General features: G+C 37.0%; 1 protein-coding gene across 2 annotated transcripts in view; it reads left to right on the top strand.

The window, feature by feature from the left end:
* Window positions 1-22,054, top strand: part of PDE5A (phosphodiesterase 5A) — a 140,073-nt gene that overhangs the window by 95,900 nt on the left and 22,119 nt on the right. For both annotated transcript variants that reach the window (XM_003271321.3, XM_003271322.3), the window contains exons 12-14: window positions 12,524-12,670; window positions 17,191-17,316; window positions 19,118-19,212. In XM_003271321.3, coding sequence (XP_003271369.1) covers window positions 12,524-12,670; window positions 17,191-17,316; window positions 19,118-19,212 — 368 coding nt within the window. The remainder of the gene's footprint in view (window positions 1-12,523; window positions 12,671-17,190; window positions 17,317-19,117; window positions 19,213-22,054) is intronic.

Here is a 22,054-nt window from a genome sequence, read left to right on the forward strand (position 1 = left end):
CTACTCAGAGAGGCTGAGGCAGGAGAATGGCGTGAACCCGGGAGGCGGAGCTTGCAGTGAGCCGAGATCGCGCCACTGCACTCCAGCCTGGGTGACAGAGCGAGACTCCGTCTCAAAAAAAAAAAAAAAAAAAAAAGAATGAGGATACAAGTTCACCATCCAGAGCTTGTGCACAGAACACTGTGCTGAGAGAGGAAAGATGATCCAAATATTTTGACCTTGGCAATTCAAAGAATGATGGTGACATTAATTCATAAAAGTGGAAATATTAAGATGAATATTAAGAATCATATGATTCAAGCAACACCCTTCATAGCTGCTCCTCCACTCTCTTTTACATAAAACATTGTAATTTTTGAATAGTCTATATTCATTTCTTCCACCATTTACTTTTACCTTTTGCAGTTTCACTTCCCTGAAACTGCAGGTTTGATTTAGGACAAGATAAGTTTGAGGTGCTGGTTGAACAACCAAGTGAACATTTTCAGCAATCAGAAAAGGCAGGACTCGGGCGATGAGGGGGTGGTGTTTAGAACTAGAGGTGGAGATTTGGGAGTTAACATCCCGTGGATGGGGTGCATCAATTGAGAGAGAGTGCAGAGAGGTAGGGAGACTGAGAACAGAACTCCTGTGAATATAGGCTTAGATGGAAGGAACAGGAAAAGAAAACAGCTAGGAAGGTGGAGAAGTGGTAGTTAAACAAGGAGGAAGATTTAGGATAGTGCAGTGGCACAGAAGGCAAAATAAAGCAGTTTTAAAAAGGGAGACTCATCAGTCGTAGGAAGGATGAGAAATATGAGGATTGTGAAAAAGCTGCTGTGGATTCGTTGAGTAAGTGACTATTGAGAAAGCAGTTTCAGGGAAGTGAAACTGCAAAAGGTAAAAGTAAATGGTGGAAGAAATGATATAGACTATTCAAAAATTGTAATGTTTTGTGTAAGAGAGAGTAGAGGAGCAGATATGAAGGATGTTGCCCAAATCATGTGAAGTTTTCTATTGTTTCGTTAGCTTTTGAATGTGTGAGCTGGCATTGCTCACAAGCAAGAAAGGCAGAATGTTCTTAGACAGAGGCGGAGGCACAGGCGTCAGTGAGAGAATAACAATGCAAGACAGTGAAGAGATAAGGACCTTGAAGAGGGCTAGGCATGAAAAAGCAACATTTCTTTTGCCCAAACAAGAGGATACAGATAATAATAATAGCTACATTTGTTGAGCACTTCCTGTATACCGACTGTGTTTTAAGTTCTTTGTGTAAGTCAACTAAGTTTACTGAATCCACAACCTAAACAATCAGTATTGTTAGCATTTTGTAAGAGGGAATTTGTGGCTTAGAGAGTTTCTATTGTGCTTCTCAGGATCTCATTAGGTTGTAAGGAGGGAATGGTGCCAGTACTAAATCCAGGCAGTCTGGATCCAGAGCCCACGCAAGATTGCACAGCAGTGGAGAGAGAGTTAGACAGAACAAAATAAAATGAGGACTTGTAAACATTCTCAGTTAAATCCATGAGTAAGAAACCGAGTCATTTGCCAGTGAAACTGAGTTAGCTGCCAAGAACAACAATTCTATGAGCTTTAGATACTAATTGCACCTGAAAGGTTAAGGTCCTTTTTGAGTTAACCTCATATGGAATTGTCTGTATTTATTTTGTGTGTTGATGACAGTATTTGAAGTGATGAGCAGTTTTTCAATTATTTACAAAGGTTTACAGGTTTAAAGTATTATTCGCCTCTGGCTTAATTGGCCCATTTGTCTATTCTTCCTAGAATGACGTAGTTTTCAAGCAATATGTTTGGTGATTTGGAAATTATCTACATACTGAAGTTCCTGCAGGCACTGCAGGGTTAAGTTATTTCTAAAATGAAGGCGAGGGTTACACTCTACCATTATATGTGTTGTTCTAGGTTAAAAAAAAGCTAGCAAGTAATTTCTAAAGATGATATTCAAGTTTGTTTTTCACTTTGAAAATAGCAGTCTTTCAGAAAAATCTGAAAATTATTTTCTCTATGTTTATAATTTTAGCAAGAGAAAAATACTTTGGAATAACTGAAAATTGCTATATTGCAGTATTGTTCAAAACCAGCTGTTGTTGCATTTAGAAAATAGATTTCTGGCAGCTGCATTGAGAAATTTAGGGTTACATAGCTTGTAGGTCAAGTAATTCACTTAAATTGGTTGAAATTCAGCAACTGATTTCAGTTCTAGTTTTCTGTCAACCAAATAAAAATGCCTGTACAGCCCTAGCTACACAGGTGTTTGTATCATCCAGCAATCACCAAAATTGCTGTCATTTGTGTGGTTATCTCAATTTAAAACCCAAAATAAATGGAAAAGCTATCAAATATTTTCTTAACTTTTATTTTAACAAATTTATTCTTAAGAGAATTAAATCTACTAAATATTTATGCCTGTGTCCAGAAAAAGTTCTCCAGTTATAACAAAGTAATTAGTGGATAGGAAATTCAGAATCTTTATTTTTTCCACTTCTGTTCCTTGAGTGTTGTATCCCATTATAAATCTAACCTTCTCTTGGCTTAAAATTGGGTGTAGCATAAATTAGGCATTAAACTGAGCATTTTGTGTATACCTTTTAATGATCCTTAGTTGCAAGTTGCTGAGATAATAATAAAAGAACCCCAGCTGACCTGTTATGGTTATTAGAAAGTTAATTAATTATCAGAATATAATAAGTGCTTATTTATTATCTGAAAAACTAGGAAGTAAATATTTGAGTCATTGATTGACTGACAGCCTTTTTTGCCTTCTGTAGGAGATCGGTCAGGGTGGCAGGAAAAACTGTAGAAAGATGCAAACCTTCTTGGGAGGCTGGGAGGTTTTACAAAAGCTTCAGAAAAGGATTTGGCTGAAGGCAGCCAGATTCTCTTATCTGGTGCCTAAAAGCTTAGGTTAGATAAAAAGGGGGTGGTGGGCGACCATGTTAATTACCCACAAGTGTGTTGACTCAAGGCCTCTGTCATTAAATCTTTACTAAATAAATGCCTGCAGCCCCAGCTTGTCAGGGCTGCAGCGGCTACAACCCCTTCTGTGGGTTACCTGGTCCCCTAGCCTGCTCTTTCATTGGATATCTGTGTCAGAGTGCATTTTCTCATCCGTCGCTCTGTCAGGGTCTGTGGGTCAGACCCGGCAGCCTTCCTTTCTTGTTAGAACAGTAAAATATATACTAGGGTTTGGTTTTATAAAATAGCTTCTCATTTTTGTCACAGAGTCAGTGCTGTTTCAGTTCAGTCCTTATAGCTTAGCTGACCATTTAGGCAGGATTTCTTAGGCCAGAATTTTCCTCATCTTGACCTTAACCTTTCAGAGCCAAAAACTTACCAGGACCCTGTCTTGATCACGCATGTGTGTGATTGCTGCAGGTGACAGCAGTAAGGGAGGGAGCCAGGTACCTCACCCAAATCTCTGATGCCTAAGTCAGTGTTATGGTACTGATCAAGTTCCTTATGTCAAGATGACCATCATATTCCTTCACTTTTTGAAAACTGTATGGATGGCCAGATTATAAATGGAAAAATTTTGAGCAGATAATTTAACAAAGAAATATTGGCCCTACTATCTTGATAACCACTATCACTGAACTGTAATTACCTATGGCATCCAGTAAGGCAGTGGTACCCAACCTTTTTGGCACCAGGGACTGATTTTGTGGAAGACAATTTTTCCAGGGGTTGGCTGGGGGGTTGGGCAGAATGGAGATGTAGTGGGTATGGGAATAGTTTCGGGATGAAACTGTTTCACCTCAGATCATCAGGCATTAGATTCTCATAAGGAGCATGCAACCGAGATCCCTTGCATGTACAGTTCTCATGCTCCTATGAGAATCTAATGCTGTCACTGATCTGACAGGAGGCGGAGCTCAGGCAGTAATTCTCACTCCCACTGCTCACCACCTCCTGCTATGTGGCCTGGTTCCTAACCAGCCACAGTCGGGTACCAGTCCACAACTCAGTGGTTGGGAAGCCCCAAGGCATCATCTTCCTCAAACAGTCTTAAAAATCCTCTGAAACAATACTTTGGACTTTCTGTACACCATTGATTGAGACATTGATTTTTGTAGACGTATGTAACATTAACTGGGCTACATGTTTTTCACATTGGCAAGACTTACTAGATTTTCTGTTTAATTCTTCCTGCCTTCATGTGACAAGCTAATCTTCTCTGTTTTGATTTGATTTTACTAGTGGGTTACTTCCAATGATAAGCTTAGCTCCAAAGTATGAGGGCACCATTCTGAAGCTGCTTCTTTACTAACTACTGTGTATAGTTCTAAACACCATAGTTTTAGTATCTTTTTTTTATTTGGAACTCAATAACCAAGACAGTAATCAGATCTGTGTATATTATTCCCAATTGCAATCATAAATTTACTCTAAAAGTTTTCTTATAAATGTATGCACATTATATCAGAATCTTAACATTATTACATGCTTTCTGTATGATTTTGAAAAACTATAAGCACATTATAAAACTTTTTATAGTCAGTGCCTCTTTCTTATTGAGATTTAAAGGGATTCAGTTATATAATGTTGGAAAAAAAGGAAAAATCATATAACATGATGCTGCTGTTATTAAAGAAAATATACTAGTCCAGTCCCACTGTGCCTGATTCACTTCTTTACTGTCTGCAAGATTTACTGAGTTTCATACTCATTCCCGTTTTAAAAGTGGTTTTCTTCCTTATCTGTCTTTGGATTCACTTCCCTCTTGGAAAAAGATAAATTCTAAAAGCCTTATAAACTAATTATGTGGTTTCTTCTTTAAAAACACCTGTCTTGTGCATGTGGAAAGTGGAGGAAAGAGATAATGGTCTTCCATAAGGTGTAATTTAGCAGCTGTCAAGGTGGCTTTATTCAAAGACCTGGAATTAAACTGCTCTCCATTAAGAAGTATCCTGTGAGGTAAGGGTGGTGGTCAGAGCCGATAAGAAGAGCTTAAAACACCTGGCAGGAGATGTCTCCTTATAGCCACTGATATAACCCATCAAATATCTAATAAAAATATTTTTTTAAAAAATGGATTATTGAGATTGAAACCTTTTTACCTGTGGACATTTATATTGAATAAATACCAAGGAGCAATATAACAAAATACCTTTATAAAACACTGAGGCTAATTGGAAGAATTTGACATTTTATGAAAGACCAAGTTCCATCACTGCTGTTCTTTTCACACTAATTTAATAAAAAACTTTCTGAATAAAGAGGCTTTTTTTTTCTTAGCAGTTGGCTATTAGGAATTGTTTCCAGTTTCTGTAATTTTTATTTTGGCTCTTAAGATTTCACGCTTCAGACCTAAGGCAAGCAGAATGCCTTTAATAGCAGTATGACCTTTTTTTGTACAAAGATTACACAATTGAGCAAATTGCGTAGCCATGTAGCCACATTTCTTTATTTTCTGCTGAGGTTACCAGAGACTTTGCTGTAGCCTAAATATAGACCTTTCTCATGAGGCATCCACTAAAAATTAGAAACTTAATAATTTTTAAATGATCATTATATTTACTTTACCCAAGTATATTATTTTCTACAAACACATGCTTTATGGTCTTCAAGGAGACCATACATTTTATAAATATTATTTTCTATAAAGTTTCTTCTTTATTGAATAAACAAAAAGGCACTCTCTATACTTGTGTAAAAGGGACACAAGTATGTCCCTTTTGTTGTGTGAATGGCCATTATAATGATAAAAAGTTGAACAAAAGAAGGGCTGTCATTTGTCTTAAGTGAGGCATTGGTAAAGCTCAGGAAAGATTCTCTTTAATGAAAAAAGTAAAATGTGGACTCACATTCTGTATCATTGTGTTGTTAGGGATCACTTAGGCAAGCTACTAACATACTTCCTTCTGTTAATTCCACTTAAAAAATATGTATTTCATTTATGTATCTATCTTTCCCTTAAGGCTGTTAGTTCTTGGTGATAATAATAATAGCTGTCATTTAGTGATTGCTTAACATGAACTTGGTTTATGTGTTTTGTCGAATTATTGAATCAATGAATGAGTCAATGAATGGATTCTAGAAAACCCAGACTTTTAGAAAGCCTATAATCTAGCATGAAGGAAAAAGAAACACAGATCAAGCTCCTTCAATACATTTAATAAGGTTTTGCTTTCTTTTCCCTTAAAATGATTAAGAAACTAGAAATAATTTAAGAGTTGATTAAATACATAAAACAGCCTACAAACTGGTGATAGAGCCAGCCATGTTGAGGGACACTGAGATAACGTTTTCATTGTCAGCTTTCATATTTGTGACTGTAGCAAGATGGAGAGCACTGGGTACTAGAAAGAGAGAGATACCTAGGTTCAAATTCCAGGTATGTGATCTCAGGCAAATATGTGACTTATTTGTGCTTCAGTTTCTTCCTCTGCAAAATTAGGATAATAAAAGAATTTACCTCACAGAATCAGAGCAAATGTGTTCCTGGTACATTTGCTCCATTAAGTATTAGTTATTGCTCATAGTGGCAATAGGTGGGGGAGGGAACGTCAATTTTCAATATCTAGTAGCAATACCATTGAAATCTTTATGTTCCTATGATGTTCCAAGCCTTTTTGCACTAGCCATTCCAATAATAAGCACTCAAAAAATTATACACTCATTTTTTTGGCCAGGCCTCGTGGCTCACGCCTGTAATCCCAACACTTTGGGAGGCCAAGGTGGACAGATCACTTGAGCTCAGGAGTGTGAGACCAGCCTGGCCAACATGGTGAAACCCTGTCTCTACTGAAAATACAAAAATTAGCCAGCGTGGTGGCATGCACCTGTAGTCCCAGCTACTCGGATGCTGAGGCAGGAGAATCGCTTGAACTCGGGAGGTGGAGGTTGCAGTGAGCCAAGATCGTGCCACTGCACTCCAGTCTGGATGACAGAGTGAGACTCCGTCTCAAGAAAAAAGAAAAAAAAGAAATTATAAACTCATGTTTAAATTAGCTTAAGTTGAATTAGGTAGGTGGAAAGCTTACTGGGGGAAAATGTGTCATATTTTGTAAACACAAAAAAATGTAAACCTTGTATTCATAATGTATAACCAGTTCTGTACTTATGGGGAGCAATCTGGAATTCACCATTTTCAGTAACTTCCTACGAAAGCAGCTAAAAATTGGAAAACTTTTTGGTCACTGCTTTCTCATCCTGGGTTTTCAGTGTTGTTGGAAGTGAGAGAATCAAATCTCAATGATTATTAAGACAAGCTGTAACTGATTTTTAAAAATTACAGCAATGGAGTATTTGTTGTGCAGATGAACAAAGAAACTCAATTATCATTAAAATTTTTCAAAAGAAAATAAATTGAATAATTGAACTTTAAGAGAAAAAGGCATGTACCACAACATATTGGTTGTTTCTGCCATAGTATAGTTCATTACTAATATGAATACTATACTATAGCTCTATGCCAAATTAAATTTATATGAAATAGTTCTGCATAATATGGAGAAACTGATTAGGTACTAGATGATTTAAAAACCCATTTATTTATTCATTCAATATTTAACTCCTATTCTATGCAGGCATTATATTAGGTGCTCCAAATATAACAATGAATAAAGTCATATATAAGATAATTATACAATTTGTATAATTACAATTAGGAAAAAGAGGTAGGACTGTAAAGTATAAAACATTGTGAAATTACAAAGAAACCTGTTCTAGAGTGAATGGTCTGAGATACATGTCATTATCCAGATCTTTTCCTATGTCTCAATTCCATTTCTTGGTGCTCCACTCCTTCCTAATCAGTGCTTTAACTTTCACATAGGAGATGTGGCAAGTCTGTGATTTCAGCCTACACTGTAATTCACCAACCTGTAGGATAAGACTACACTTGGGTTTTGGCTCATCAGTGCTACAAGAAATAGGCTGTTTTAGGAAAGCCATAAAACTTCCCTAGTTTTCAGACCATTATTTGAGCCAAAAATTTTAAGCCCAGAGCCCTTCATTTTCTTTCTTTAATCTCTCTGACATGGCAAGAAGCAGCCAACGCACTTACAGTTTCTGCCCATCACACTGTGATATGACAGTCACCACTGGGTCTACAAAAAGGCATTTTGTTCTAAACTGTTCACTTAAAATGACTGTTAACTACTATTTACTACCAATAACCTATCCCTAATGCAGTGGTTCTCAAATTTCAGCATTCATCAGAATCACCTGGAAGGTTTTTATAACACAGATTGCTGATCCCCACTCCCAGGGTTTCTGATTCAGTAGGTCTGTGTTGGGACCCAAGAATTTGCATTTTTAACAAGTTCCCAGATGCTGATGCTGCTGGTCCAGGAACTTAACTTTGAGAACCACTGCTGTAATGGAAACGGATCCCCTCTGCCTTCAAACTCATCAGGTCAAATATCCAAACTCCAGTTTCTCTCCTTGAGAGTCTGTTGCCTACACATGCTTTTGTTGCAAAATAGAGCATCAACAGGGTTCAACTGCAGGTAATAGGAACTACTGTAGCTATTTTAAGCAGAAAATAATTTAACTAAGTACTTTCAAATCATTGGAAAGGGTAGGTAAGTCATCCCAGGAATAAGTCCTAGAACAAAATTGCTGTTCTGGCTCACTATGGAAACTTCTACGTACGTAGGCCAGAGTCAGAAAGCTGCTAGCAGAACTGCAAGCTACAGGACTGCAGTATTCCCTCTAGAGTCACATCCCCCAAAAATAATGAGTTTCCCATGTGTCACTACGTTAGTTTGAAATTCAAGTCTCACTCAAGTTTGCCTCATTGCCGAAACCAAATCTATCTGGAACCCTAGTTGCAAGGGAGTCAAGGAAATGTATTTTTGTTAGCTGTCTAGCCTCTTCAGAAGATGAAGACTCACTAGAAAAAGGTTGAAACAGATGTTAATGGAGCCTTGCTATCACAAGGACTAGTGAATGTTTCCCTGATGCAGCTGAGACATAAAAAAAGTTAAAGAATTAGCTATGTGAAAACATGGGAATATGCATTCTAGGCAGAGAAGAAACAAAGAGGCCTGGAAGAGAGCCTTCTTTTTCTCTCTTGTGAGAGAGAGATTATTAATTAACCTTAAAAACAGATGGCAAATATATAGACATCTCCCCCATCCCTGAAAAAGACAATTTCAGAAAAGTCAGTTTTTAAAATTTAGAACATTATTGCAATAAGAAGAGAGGCTACCACATATTGAGTCTAACCCTCCACTACTTTAACCCAGTAGAGGTTAGGATCCTCCATTTAAGCCAGGAGCTGTGAAATATCCCTCCTCCTACCTGTGAGGAAGCAGGACCAAAGTGATGTGTATGGAATCGAGCATGAAAAATACAACATAATCATAACTGCCAAGGTGCACCCATCCATGTACCTTAAATGCTGAGAAAACCAGAGATTGAGTTTAGGCCGTGTACAGGAAAGTCACTGGCAAGATCTAGATGCCACTTACAGTATGGCATTTGGTTCCAGAGTGAGGAGGCAGTAAGAGGTGCTTGAGCCCTGTGGATACAGAGATAAATGTATTAACATATCAGAGAATGTTAAACCTTAGAGATAGTCTACTCCAACTTCCTTCTTTTACACGTTCAAAAAAAAAAGCAGGCAGAGAGGTTGAACATCTTGTTCAGGGTGACAAAGTCAGTGGAACATCTGGACTAGCACCCCCAATAGCCGACATTCCTTTTTATCACTTGCTTCACCTTGCTTTTAAGTTTGTTTGTGATCATCATCTCATGCTGAAATGTAAATATGGTAGCTGATCCTGCATTTTGTCAGCTGGACATCAGTTTACTATTTAGCTCCTTATCAGTCAGATGGTATTTAGAACAATTAGTTTTAAGGTCACTGCAAAATTAAAATATTTTTATAACTGACTACTGCTTTAACTCAAGACATTCCTACACTCAAAGATTAACTCTCGTTCCACTCTTAGTGACTTTTCATGTCCGGAGTTGAATTTTTTTTTTATTTTTAATTTTTGCAAGAATGGTGAAAAGAGGGCCATGGTATTAGAAAAGGATCATAAAAAGGTGACTTATGATATAATTCCTTTAAAGAGTCACTAGAGGCCAACTAGTTTCTTTATTAGTTTGAGTGGCAGATACAATTGAAGAACCCAGAAGAATACATACACCATCAAATTGTCAGATTGAATCTTTAACCCAATGAGCTTTGTTTTTTTAATTTTTTTTTGCATTCCATATTTGGTTAATTTGACATTAAAACCATAGTCCTGTAAGAGCTTAACTGTATTTGAGTTAAACACTAATATCTAAACTGTTTTGTCCAAGAATTCAGAGACATTGTGCTCTCATATAAATAAGCAATATTGGGTGGTATCAGGTGGTATCACAGTTCCAGTGGTTTTGAATTGGATTACCCAACCATAAAAATACATATACATATTTAATTTATAGTACCTTATTGTTTTACAGAATCTTTAAAATATGTTCTTTCTGTTAGGCTTCAAAACCATAATGCAATAATAAAATCCCCTGCAGAAAATCAAACTCAGAAATCTCATTTTGCTAATTCTAATGAATAAAACAGTCACTAAAACAAGAAACTGTGAAAATCTGGAACTGTATATACATCCTATGCCAGAAATACCACATACTTTATTCCCTGTTATTAGTAAATTTATTTCCTGCTATTAGTAAAATGTACAATATTTTATCCTACAACGTGATAAGTAAAAATAATAGGTAATTATGTTTTACTTAAAATCACCTTTATCCAAAGCCTTTCTAAGTTAAACAGAAAGCTGAATTCTCTTGTGATGGTCAAAGAAGCAGAGTACAAGAGCTTGAAAGGATTTCTGACTTCTCATGGCTTGTTAATAATAGATCCCAGAATTCTGAACCTGTATATCACTGACCACAAGGCTCTTATGGAAAATGTTTGCATGTCCCCACTGGGTCAGCTCAGAATGTTTGAGTTGTAGTGTGGTGTGACCAAACAAGCAAAAGAAAAGATTCTTTTCTCTTAGAAGAGAGAGAGAGAGATTAGGAATTACAGTAGATAATGGAAAGAGGCACAAGCTGTGCTGGCTTCTATTCTGTAGCTTTTAGAATGTTCTTTGTGGAAGGAAAGAAAGAAAACTTCCTGCTGTAAGAATAATGATGCCCTAAGGAAAAAACATCTGTTCTCCTGTCCTTTGCACTGTATTTTAAGGAAAGCAGCTGTTATCTGCTTTGAGTTAAAAGGTGGGCTTGTTCCCACCTCCACACTTCCCAAACTTGAGTTACCGCTCCATCTCTGATGTTGGAGGCTGGTATAAACAACTAAGCCCTTTATCTAAACATTTTAAATCCTTCTTTCTTCCCCTATTTCAGCCCACACATTAGCCTATGGAATTGACTTAAAGAATGCATCTTTTCTGGTCAGTTTTGGTCTTGGGAAAAAATTCTTAGCTTGAATGAAGAGGGTGACATTCATGGAAAGTTTAAACAAGTCTGGTATATGTAAGTGAAATCTGAAGTCCAGAATAAAAAGGAGAATGTGCAAGTGCCTTCAGATTTGTAGGGAAATCTACTTTAGATTGCTCCGTAAGATTTTATTATTTTGACCTTTTGACTTCCCAAAAGCAAAGTAGTGCTATCTCATATACTCAGGAAACTTAAGGGGTTTGAGAACCTGGCTGAAATTTCTTAATTTTTCTTCCCTCTACTTCGAACCATGTAAAGGCCTCCGTTGGTCCAGTTAATCTGAGCCTGATCTAGCCAAAACAGTTAACAAAGTGCTGACAGGGTAAATGATCCAAGGGCAGAGGAGTGGAGGTTCCTTTAAATTCCCATCCCACGGGGCCCCGCAAAACATCTAGGAGAGGAGCCTGTGTGCTCTGTTCAGACTGAGGGAGCCAGGGCTCCTTGGTCCAAATGAATGTTTTTTAATAGGCACCCAGGTGATTCTTATGATCAGGCTTGTGTGAGGCAAGTATGGTGGGAGACAAGTTCTGCTAGTCTGGGCACAGGATAGTCTTCCTGGACTGGAGGCCTGGCATCCTCATTCCTTAACTAGCTGGGCTGCCACTGGCAAGAAAATTAACCTCTTTGTGCTTAAGTTCCTGTACTTGAAAAATGGAGCTAGAGTGTCCACTTCATAAGGTTGTCCTGAGAACTAACCATAAAATGCTTAGAACATTATCATTACCCTTCTTACCAGATGATTTGCAGCCCAGAGCACTGGGGTGGTTCCAGAATATTTACTCAATACATTATAAATTTCTTTTGAGTGAATAAGATTGGGGAGGTATAAAGGAGCCAGATCACTAGAGTTCTTAGTGTTGCTCACTGTTCTAGGTACAGTCTAAGGGTGACAACTCCCTTTTCTCCACTTAGCCTACTTTGAACCATATTAGTTACCCTTATGTGGCTCAGTTTTAAAAATGCAGAGAGTGGAGTTGCCACTGTACAAAAAGGTTCTAGTGTCTTTCATTAAAAAGAAAACAAAGCCACAATATGCTATTTCTCTGCAGCAAAACAAGAAAACCTTACAAATCACTGCTGCTTTAATTAACAGCATTATTTTTTTTTTCTTCTCTCCTTACCTAAGGCTGCTGTGGTGCCATCTGCCCAGACCCTTAAAATTACTGACTTTAGCTTCAGTGACTTTGAGCTGTCTGATCTGGAAACAGCACTGTGTACAATTCGGATGTTTACTGACCTCAACCTTGTGCAGAACTTCCAGATGAAACATGAGGTAGGAATGCAGCAACGTCCTTTGGAAAAGTCTGTGTGTGTGTGTGTATGTAAGAGAGAGAATTGGTTTTGAATGCAAATATGGAATAGGGATTTTTACATTTTAGTGATTAATATACTGTCACCTAATATATACCCGAGACTTTTAAAGAAAAATTATCATTATCAAAAAGACATTTAATGGGCTACTAGCGTGTATCAAGTATCAGGGTGAAGACTAAGGGAGAGTGTTCCTAAAAATAGGAGCAGGATGTGCAAAGGCATGACAGAAGAGATTGGGGGTGAGAGCCAGGAGTACTGTTGAGGGGTAAGAATGGCAAGAGAAGCAATGGAAGAAGGTGAGAAGCAAATCATACAGAACCTTGTCAGATGAATTTGGATTTTACCCCGAAAACAATGGTGAGTCACAGGAATTTTATGCAGAGAAGTAGCATGTTCTCATTGCAGTGGTTATAACAATAGTGTACAGGGAAGGACCGAAGCAGAGTGAACTCCTTTGAAAATGAAGGAGGAAATAAAGGGGACTGATGGGAGGCCAAGCTTTTAGTTGGAACAGGGTCACCCATATGGGTGAAGACGAAAACTGATTTTAACCTCTGTTGCTTACCTTATTCACTTCTCAGAAAATAGAAAAACTTAAATAAATATCTTCTAATATCAGTTTGGAGAAACTAGGGAATTCTGCTGTTTCATAATGGCTATGTATTATAATATATAGCACCAAAGAATAAGAAGAAGCAGAAATGACTATTTGAAAAAAAGAATTCAGTAATCTTGCCTTTAAAAATTACTTTTTCTGATCAGTTGAATGTCTAGTCTCCTTGTACAGATTTCCTATCTGAAAATTTAAATATCTTGAAGGCCTCCACTATTTAGCGTTGTATTAATTCAGGACTATGCCAGGTGCACATTTCAGCAATGAGTTGTCCCCGCTCTCAAAAGCCTCACAGAAATGAAAACTAAGAGTGAATATAGCTAAGATTAATACATTGTCATTTATGGTATTATTGGGGCCCAAATCTGGTTCTTCCTGAATTTAACCAAAGTTTATGTTACTCTTTCTTAGGTGAAAATAAAGAACAATTGTCCATAGACTCTTACCTAATAATACTTTACTCTTGTTAGAGTGTGTTGATTAAGGGATATCATGTCATCTAATTATTTCAACAAGTTCTCTAGAAAGGCTGTTACTGGGGTTACTGTTATCCCCATTTTACAAATAAAGAAATTGAGACAGCATGGTAGAGTAGAAAGATCATGGATTTTTGAGTCATACCTCTGCTACTGGTTACCTCTTTTTTCCTTGGGCAATTAATCATTCATATTCTCAGTTTCCTTATCTGTTATTAGGGGTAATGGTATTATTCTCCCCATGGGAGTCTTAGGAGAATTATACGTGCATCTGTGATTATCTATTTGTATGCATGTATATGTATGTACTTATCTATAATATTCTGTTTAACAAACAGGTGTAGAGTCCATGTCAGTTTTCCCATTCTTAGGCCAAGTTTGACTGGTTACATCACTCATCAAATTTCTCAATAGTAGATCATAAGGCTCATTTTTTAAAGCCGTATCTATTGATGAGGTGAAGATCTCATTTGGAGCCAGAAGTTCTATGTGAATCTCACTTCTGCTTCTTGCTAGTTACAGGACTTTATAAACCTATACAGTATCTCAAATCCTTTTCCATTCCTGAGTACTCTCATTCTTGAAACTAATAATGATTCTATTGAAAGGACTTGGCTAGAGCAGAGGAATGTGATTCTTGTACTTTTAAATGAAATTCATATAAGTTGGTTTATTTCTCTTTGGCCTTTAGATAACATTTAAGGGTTGGGTAATGAAGATAATCATTCAAAGTTCCAGTGGAAATCTTTATTCTTACCAGTTGTTGGGTTTTTATGCATGAGGAAAATATTTCCTCTTAATGTCTGATTCATCATCCTACCTTTTCTGGCTGAATAACTATTATTCTAATTCTGGCCAACATCAAACTTGAACATTGCAATCATTCTGGCTGGCCTGCCTTCCTTAGTGGCTCTTCTGTTTTGTTTCTTTCAGATATTATTGTCAGCATAATTTTAGGATGATGAAATTAAAATGTTAATGGTAGAGAGGATGTTAACATCATGAAGCTGTTGTGACTAAGAATATTTCATATTGAAAGACAGATCTTCATGTTCTCTGCATGGCTTCTAAATCTTTAGTTATTCTCCTATAATGATTGTAACCATTGCCTCTTGCTGATCTCTGAAACAGATTCTTCATTCTGCTCAAGCAAATCTGCATGTGCTGTGCTTATTTTCACTTTCTATCTTTTACATCTCATTCCTCCCTGAATAATGTCTGTTCCACTCTCTGCCACAACAAACATTTCTCTTCTTCAGAGCCTGACTCAAGAATATCTGTTTGTAAGAGAACCCTAGGCTTGACTTCATGCTGCTTCAATTGCTATTTGGCAGTGTATAAACTTGCTCTTAATTTTATGTTTATTTACTTATTTCCTTTATATATGCAATTTTGTTATTTTCACTACTGATTGAGTTTCTTGAAGCCGGAGCTAAGCTGTTTTCTGTTTCTTCTTTTTCTCCGGTGGCATCTTGAGTTCAGCACTCAGGAAACCTTCCATAATTGTTCGAGACTGATTCAATGTATTGAACATGCTCTCTAGAGTCATCCAAACTGCAAATAACTACGCAGTAGTCCTGTACAAAATACTGTCTTACAAATTTTAATGGTGTCCAGCATATCCACTGAGAACTTACCAGATATGACCATAATTTTCTTGTATGCTGTTGAGAACATCCTGGTAACAGAATCTAAAACTGCACTTAAATATAGGTACTAACTACTTTGTCCATTGGGTTATCCAGTTCTATTAGGTCCGTCTTAATAAAAGGAAAATAGAGTAGTCCATTAGGAATTATGTTTCATAGAGTCATTTTGGTCATTGTTTCACAATATATGGTATTATATATTTAATTATATCTGTACATTTATGATTAATAAAAAGATATATCCAAAGATTAAATTTCTGGGTTTTCCTGGTTTTTTTTCTTGCTGCTTTAATTAATCACCAGTAATTTTCTGCAATATATTTTCTAAACATATCAAAGAGAGTTTATAGATCTTACTTAAAAGTCTCTCAGTAAGATTACTCTCCCAGTAAGATTCATCCATCACTTTCCTGACAGACTCTATTCAGAAATGAAAAAATGGTGAAAGAAGCTGCAGTATGCTTGGGGTGAACACATTCAATCTTAGGCACACAGAAATCCTCTGCTTGAAATATGGCAACTCAGTAGGTAAAAAGGTTAGGAGACATTAGGTTCTTTGTTATCAGAATTTCCTGTAAACTGAGCAATAGAACAGGAATAAAATGATCTGAAAAGAAAAGGGAGGATATGGAAGCATTGATTTCACACCAAGTTCTTTATACGCAGTTTCTACCAACAATGAAGAAGCCTTGTTTTTGGCCTACTTCTGTAGCTAATCATATTGTGTTGAATATTGTCAAAGCAACATTCTTTCCCTGGTACTTTTTCCATTTCCCAGGGCAATGTTCTTTGTGTTTGAAGCAACACCAGTGATACATGTAGGGAGAATCACATATTTATTTTACAAATCCCCAAAAGTATAGTAAATCACTCAGATTTGAAGAGAGGCAGATTCTGATGCTAACACAAACCATGTTTAGGGCCCATGAGTCTCTGGGGATTTTATTTAATACACCACTTAGAAGTTGAATTAAACCCAACTCTTGAGACTTGCTAAAGTCTATCCTCCCCCTGGCCATCCTTTAAAGTGTTTTTCATATGGACCCCAGGGCTTTATTTGGCACATATTATTATTTTTTTAATTACTTCTTTGTAACCAGGCAGTAACTACCTGAATAAGTATAATTTAAAAGGACAAACAGCATTAGCTTGTAGCTAAATTAAAAGGACAAAGAGCATTGTCTTGTAGCTCCAATTTGTCCTTGGATATGTGCTATATACCTTGTTACTAGTCCACCCCCAGGGCCTTGCACTAAATACCTTCACAGATATACAACGTGAGAGCATGGGAAGAACTTGAGAGTGGCCGCTTTTATGGCTCTCTAATGGTGAATTCATACCTATATGTGACCCTTTGGACTCTCCTAGTTGGTGACACATGGACATGGCACATGGACACATGGACCTTTTATTAAAAAAAAAAAAACCTACTCAGTGCCCTACCCTGCCAAAAATACCCTTCTTAGGGATGTCTTGTGTTTTATATCAATTTAATTAGCATGGTGGTTAACATGGTAGGCTGTGAAGTCAAACTGCTCAAGTTTGAATTTTGGCCCCATCCCTAAGTAACAATAGGTAACCTTCGGCAAGTTACCTCTCTGAGTGTCAGTTTTCTTGTCTGTAAGATGATCCAAATCGGAGTATCAGGCTAAATGTGAATGCTTTGTACAGTGTCTGGAACATAGTAAACGTGTGAAGATGTTGGCAATTATTGTTACTACTTATGTTTTATTCCCTAAAGGTTCTTTGCAGATGGATTTTAAGTGTTAAGAAGAATTATCGGAAGAATGTTGCCTATCATAATTGGAGACATGCCTTTAATACAGCTCAGTGCATGTTTGCTGCTCTAAAAGCAGGCAAAATTCAGGTACTTTTTAGAGCCATTCATATATCTAATACATTTTGTTGCTTAGTAGTAAAATTTATAGCATATTCTTTCAATTTCACTTCAAGGTGCACAGATAATGATTTAAAATAATATTTGCTGCCACTTAAATAATAAGTTATATTTTGTTAATTAAAGAGGACTAATCTGGCAAAAGTACTTAGTTGCTAATTTTCTTCCATATATGATATATATGGCATATTAGAAAACCTTTAAAATAACTTCATGTTGCACGTAAATAGTCTTTGGGCAAATAAATATTTCCTTCTGAGGAAAACACTGCCTTTTTAAGAAAAAGTAAGAAAAAGTATCACATTTCTCTTGTTCACATTCAACCTGTTCCATAGTAGAATTCCTCAAAAACCACCCAAGTCCTGAACTTGCTTCATTGATAAGTTAGGGGTCTCTATCGCATTTTCTCTGGAGCACTCAGTAAATTTTGTAAGTACTGTTTCATACAAAGGGTTTTGGATTCATATACATTGACCAGAGACTGTTTAAAAGGAAGATCAATGCAGAAAACGTTCAAGTAATTCGTTCCTTTCCAGGCCAAATTTTATCCATATCTCTGTCCTTAGATTCTAACTTCAGTGGGAATCGACTAGTTATTCTAGGTAAGTGATTCCAGGCATCCATCATATAACTGTTTTTAATTCAGAGCTTCCTTGCCTTTTTCTTTTTGTAAATAAATTCTTAAAATGTTATTCTCTGTCTCTACTTTCATAGGGTGCACATTTTAACTGGCTAAATCTAAAAGAAGTGATTGTTATTAAAGAAGTGAGGTGAAATTAAATACAATAGTAGTATTTTCCTACCTTAGTAAACACGTGTAGGTTGAGTATTCCTTATCCGAAATGGGACAAGAAGTGTTTTGGACTTCAGATTTTTTTCAGATTTTGGGATATTTGCATTATACTTAGTGGTTGAATATACCTAATCTGAAGATCCAACATATTCCAATAGGTATTTCCTTTGAGACTCGTTGGTGCTCCAAGAGCTTCAGATTTGGAAGCATTTTGGATTTCAGATTAGGGATACTCAACCAGTGTAAGAAATCGTGTAAACTTATTTTGGGGTATTGGAAGGTCATAAGGATTATCAACACTGAAAACTATCCTTGTTCTCTGTGAGGAATAATAAAATGATGATTTTTGTGTTTGTTTTAAAACCTATTTAGAGTACTGAGAGTTCTAGGAAAATACAGCTGATGATAATTTTAACTTGTGTTTTTTTGCCAATGAAGGGGAACAGTATTAATGATGATACTCATGGCAGATACTAAAAAATAACCTATATTTAGCTTGAGAGTATATTATGTAACTTTTTAAAGCCAAGTTTTCATTTCAAATCATTTTCTTTCTATTGTTTTGCTTGAATTAACATTGTCTGCCTTCCTTAAGGACACAGCAAGTGATAGCAGAGAGTGAACAGAGTCTGCAGGGAATTAAAAGAGGAAAAAAACAATTATTTAAAGTTTATTGTGATTATTTCACATAATAATTAAGAATTAGCAATACTTACTATAGGTGGACAGATTATTAATTTATTGAGGCATTTCAGCTTTTCCTGTTGATAAGTGACATTTGTGGTGATCCCATTCTGAATGACAAAGGACAACTGATTCCCTGAAGAATAGGATTCTAGGGTTAGTCCTTTATAACTATAGAGAAGTATGTATGTAAAGCACTGAGGGGAAAAAAAAGATTACTGAAAAGAGGTAATATAATGTTCTTCACCACATTATATTTGTTCTCTCTTTCCTCCAATGTCTTTGGTCATGCAGAACAAGCTGACTGACCTGGAGGTACTTGCATTGCTGATTGCTGCATTAAGCCACGATTTGGATCACCGTGGTGTGAATAACTCTTACATACAGCGGTAAGACTCCCAGTAAAGCAAGAAAATGTTTTCTTTTAATTGTAGGGCTGTATTTTTTTTAAGTTAAAGCCACAGCAAAATTTGATGGTACAAAATTGCAATTGGTCAAGGTCCCATAACATACTCTGGTTATATTTAAAGGTAATGGAAAAAATAATGCAGGTTAAGTATTACGTTTACAATTTTTCAGCCCTGAAGTTCAAAACATATTTATGTTGAGAATCTTATTTCATTAGATAATTACCAGGAGTTTTACTTTAGTTTATATGCATCCAGCTTAACAGCTTCCTTAGAAAACTATTAAGACTAGTTTAGAAAAGGTAACATTTCACCCTGCAGTAGAAAAGATAATATTTGAAAAGTGCTTAGCTCGGCACTACATCCTTTTTTTTTTTTTTTTTGAGATGGAATCTCGCTGTGTCACCCAGGCTGGAGTGCAGTGGCGCAATCTCGGCTCACTGCAAGCTCCGCCTCCCGGGTTCACACCATTCTCCTGCCTCAGCCTCTCCGAGTAGCTGGGACTACAGGCACCTGCCACCACGCCCGGCTAATTTTTTGTATTTTTAGTAGAGACGGGGTTTCACCGTGGTCTCGATCTCCTGACCTCGTGATCTGCCTGCCTCGGCCTCCCAAAGTGCTGGGACTACAAGCGTGAGCCACCGCACCCGGCCCCTACTTACTTATTAAGTGCTCAGTAGAAGGAGGTTTTTGGTCTTAGTGGAAGCTACATAGCACTCTGTTGGAAAACTGGGCCTCTGTCTGGGCCTCTGTCTAATTTCTCTATACCGTTATGTCCTGATCTGTAAAATGGAGATAATAGTTGTAAAAGATAATGCACATCAATACCAAGCAGAATGCTTGATACCTATTTAAGTCTTAAATATTAGAAGCAGATGCTAGAGATGTACCGTCATCAGATGTCTGCTCATTGGCTGAGTTTGAGAGTGAGATACTATCCGTTAGGACAAGTGTTTCAGGCTCCTTTAAGAGCCATACTTAAGTGGCATTTGAGATGACAAATGAGAGGATAAACGTGACATCACTTTTCATCAAATGTTTGAGCCACTGTGATATTTTTATTTTCTTATAGGAATTTAGTTGAAAGGTCTACATTTTAAGCGCAAGATCTCTTACTACTGAGCATTTTTTAAGTACAGAAGTGATTCAACTAATGGACAGATCTCTCAAGGAAATTCCAGATGTCTGATATCTAGAGGGAATTTCAGAAAGCTCTCTAATCACATTCTTCTTATCTAAATAAATGGAAAACTTCATGTAGAAAGAATTGTAGTGATGTAACAACCATGTCCTCTGCTGACCTTTGATGGGAAAAGATAGCAAACTCTTGCCTGAGTATCAGAGTCTGGCTGTTTCCTCTTGAAAAATCTCATGTTTTGGAGAACTGACTGGGTGACATGTCCTTTGTCCCCTGTGCTTTGTCATGTGATTGCAATCCTGAGCCTCACATAGACACAGAATAATTATGAAAGGGGACACTGATATGAAAAGATGTATAGTGCAGAGTCAAGCCACATAGTATGCTCCTCCACAGTCAGCACAACCTAAAGATCAGAATAAGCATGTGCTATACTGAACATAATATTATTAGTATGTGGATTATTAGTGTATGGATTGCTCTAAGATGCTATATGGCCCTGCTTTAGAGTGAAAAAAAACACTCAACTATTTTTTCCTTTGTTTATTTAAAAATAATTACCCCGAAAACATCTGGAGAAACGTCATCTTCTCCAAAAAAAAAAAAAAAAGAAAAAGAAAAAGAAAACGTCCTGGGAAAAAGTCATTGACTGCAGAATCTTGCTTTCACACACACACCACAGAGCAGACTTCAACTTAAAAAAAAAAAAAAGTTAAAGCAGTTTCAAAGATTTTTATTTCTTCCTACATCCCTGTGGTTTCAGTAGAGGAAACCAAGCATTTTCCAGGGATTTTTCTTTTTTTTCTTTCCTTGCTGGTAAATGAGTGATACTTAAAGTAGAATTTTCTTAGCCAGGGGACCCAGGAAACTATGAGTACCATAAATATTCCCATGTAAAGTACTATCTTCTAAAAAGGTATACTGTGTCCAGCCCTCATCAGATATTCAAACTAATATTTAGAGAAAATCAAAAAATAAAACAATGCACAGAGATGAAAGTAATTTATCAAAAAGAGAAAAAATGGTCATGGGGTAGCAAAGTCAGAAACTGAGATTTTCCTCATTCATTCTTGAACATCTTTTCAGAAAATTACCCTGAAATTACCTTGAAAGAAGATATTTCTTCAATAGGAAGTTGCCCCTTGAGTCGTCATTTGATTATTTGATACCTTCTTTGATTAGGAAACTACCATTTTAGAGGAGTTCTACAGGTATGCCAGTGGCATATATGAGGGAAGAGTTCACTGCTCATGCTTACTTCTCCCATTTGGGTGAATCAAGAAGAGAATGAGGGCTGGGCCCGGTGGCTCACACCTGTAATCCCAGCACTTTGGGAGGCTGAGACAGGCGGATCACGAGGTCAGGAGTTCGAGACCAGCCTGGCCAATATGGTGAAACCCCGTCTCTACTAAAAATACAAAAAACATTAGCTGGGTGTGGTGGCGGGTGCCTGTAGTCCCAGCAACTCGGAAGGCTGAGACAGGAGAATCGCTTGAACCCAGGAGGCAGAGGTTGCAGTGAGCTGTGATCTCACCGACGCCAGCCTGGGCAGCAGAGCGAGACTCCATCTCAAAAAATAATAATAATAATAATAATGATCTCAGATAGATACTGAATTCTTATTTTAAAAATAGGCAGTAATAGGAACAAAATAGCTAAAGTGCAGACAACCGCTAGAGAAAACAC

Source organism: Nomascus leucogenys, chromosome 7b (assembly GCF_006542625.1).
Source record: "Nomascus leucogenys isolate Asia chromosome 7b, Asia_NLE_v1, whole genome shotgun sequence".
Classification (NCBI taxonomy): domain Eukaryota; kingdom Metazoa; phylum Chordata; class Mammalia; order Primates; family Hylobatidae; genus Nomascus; species Nomascus leucogenys.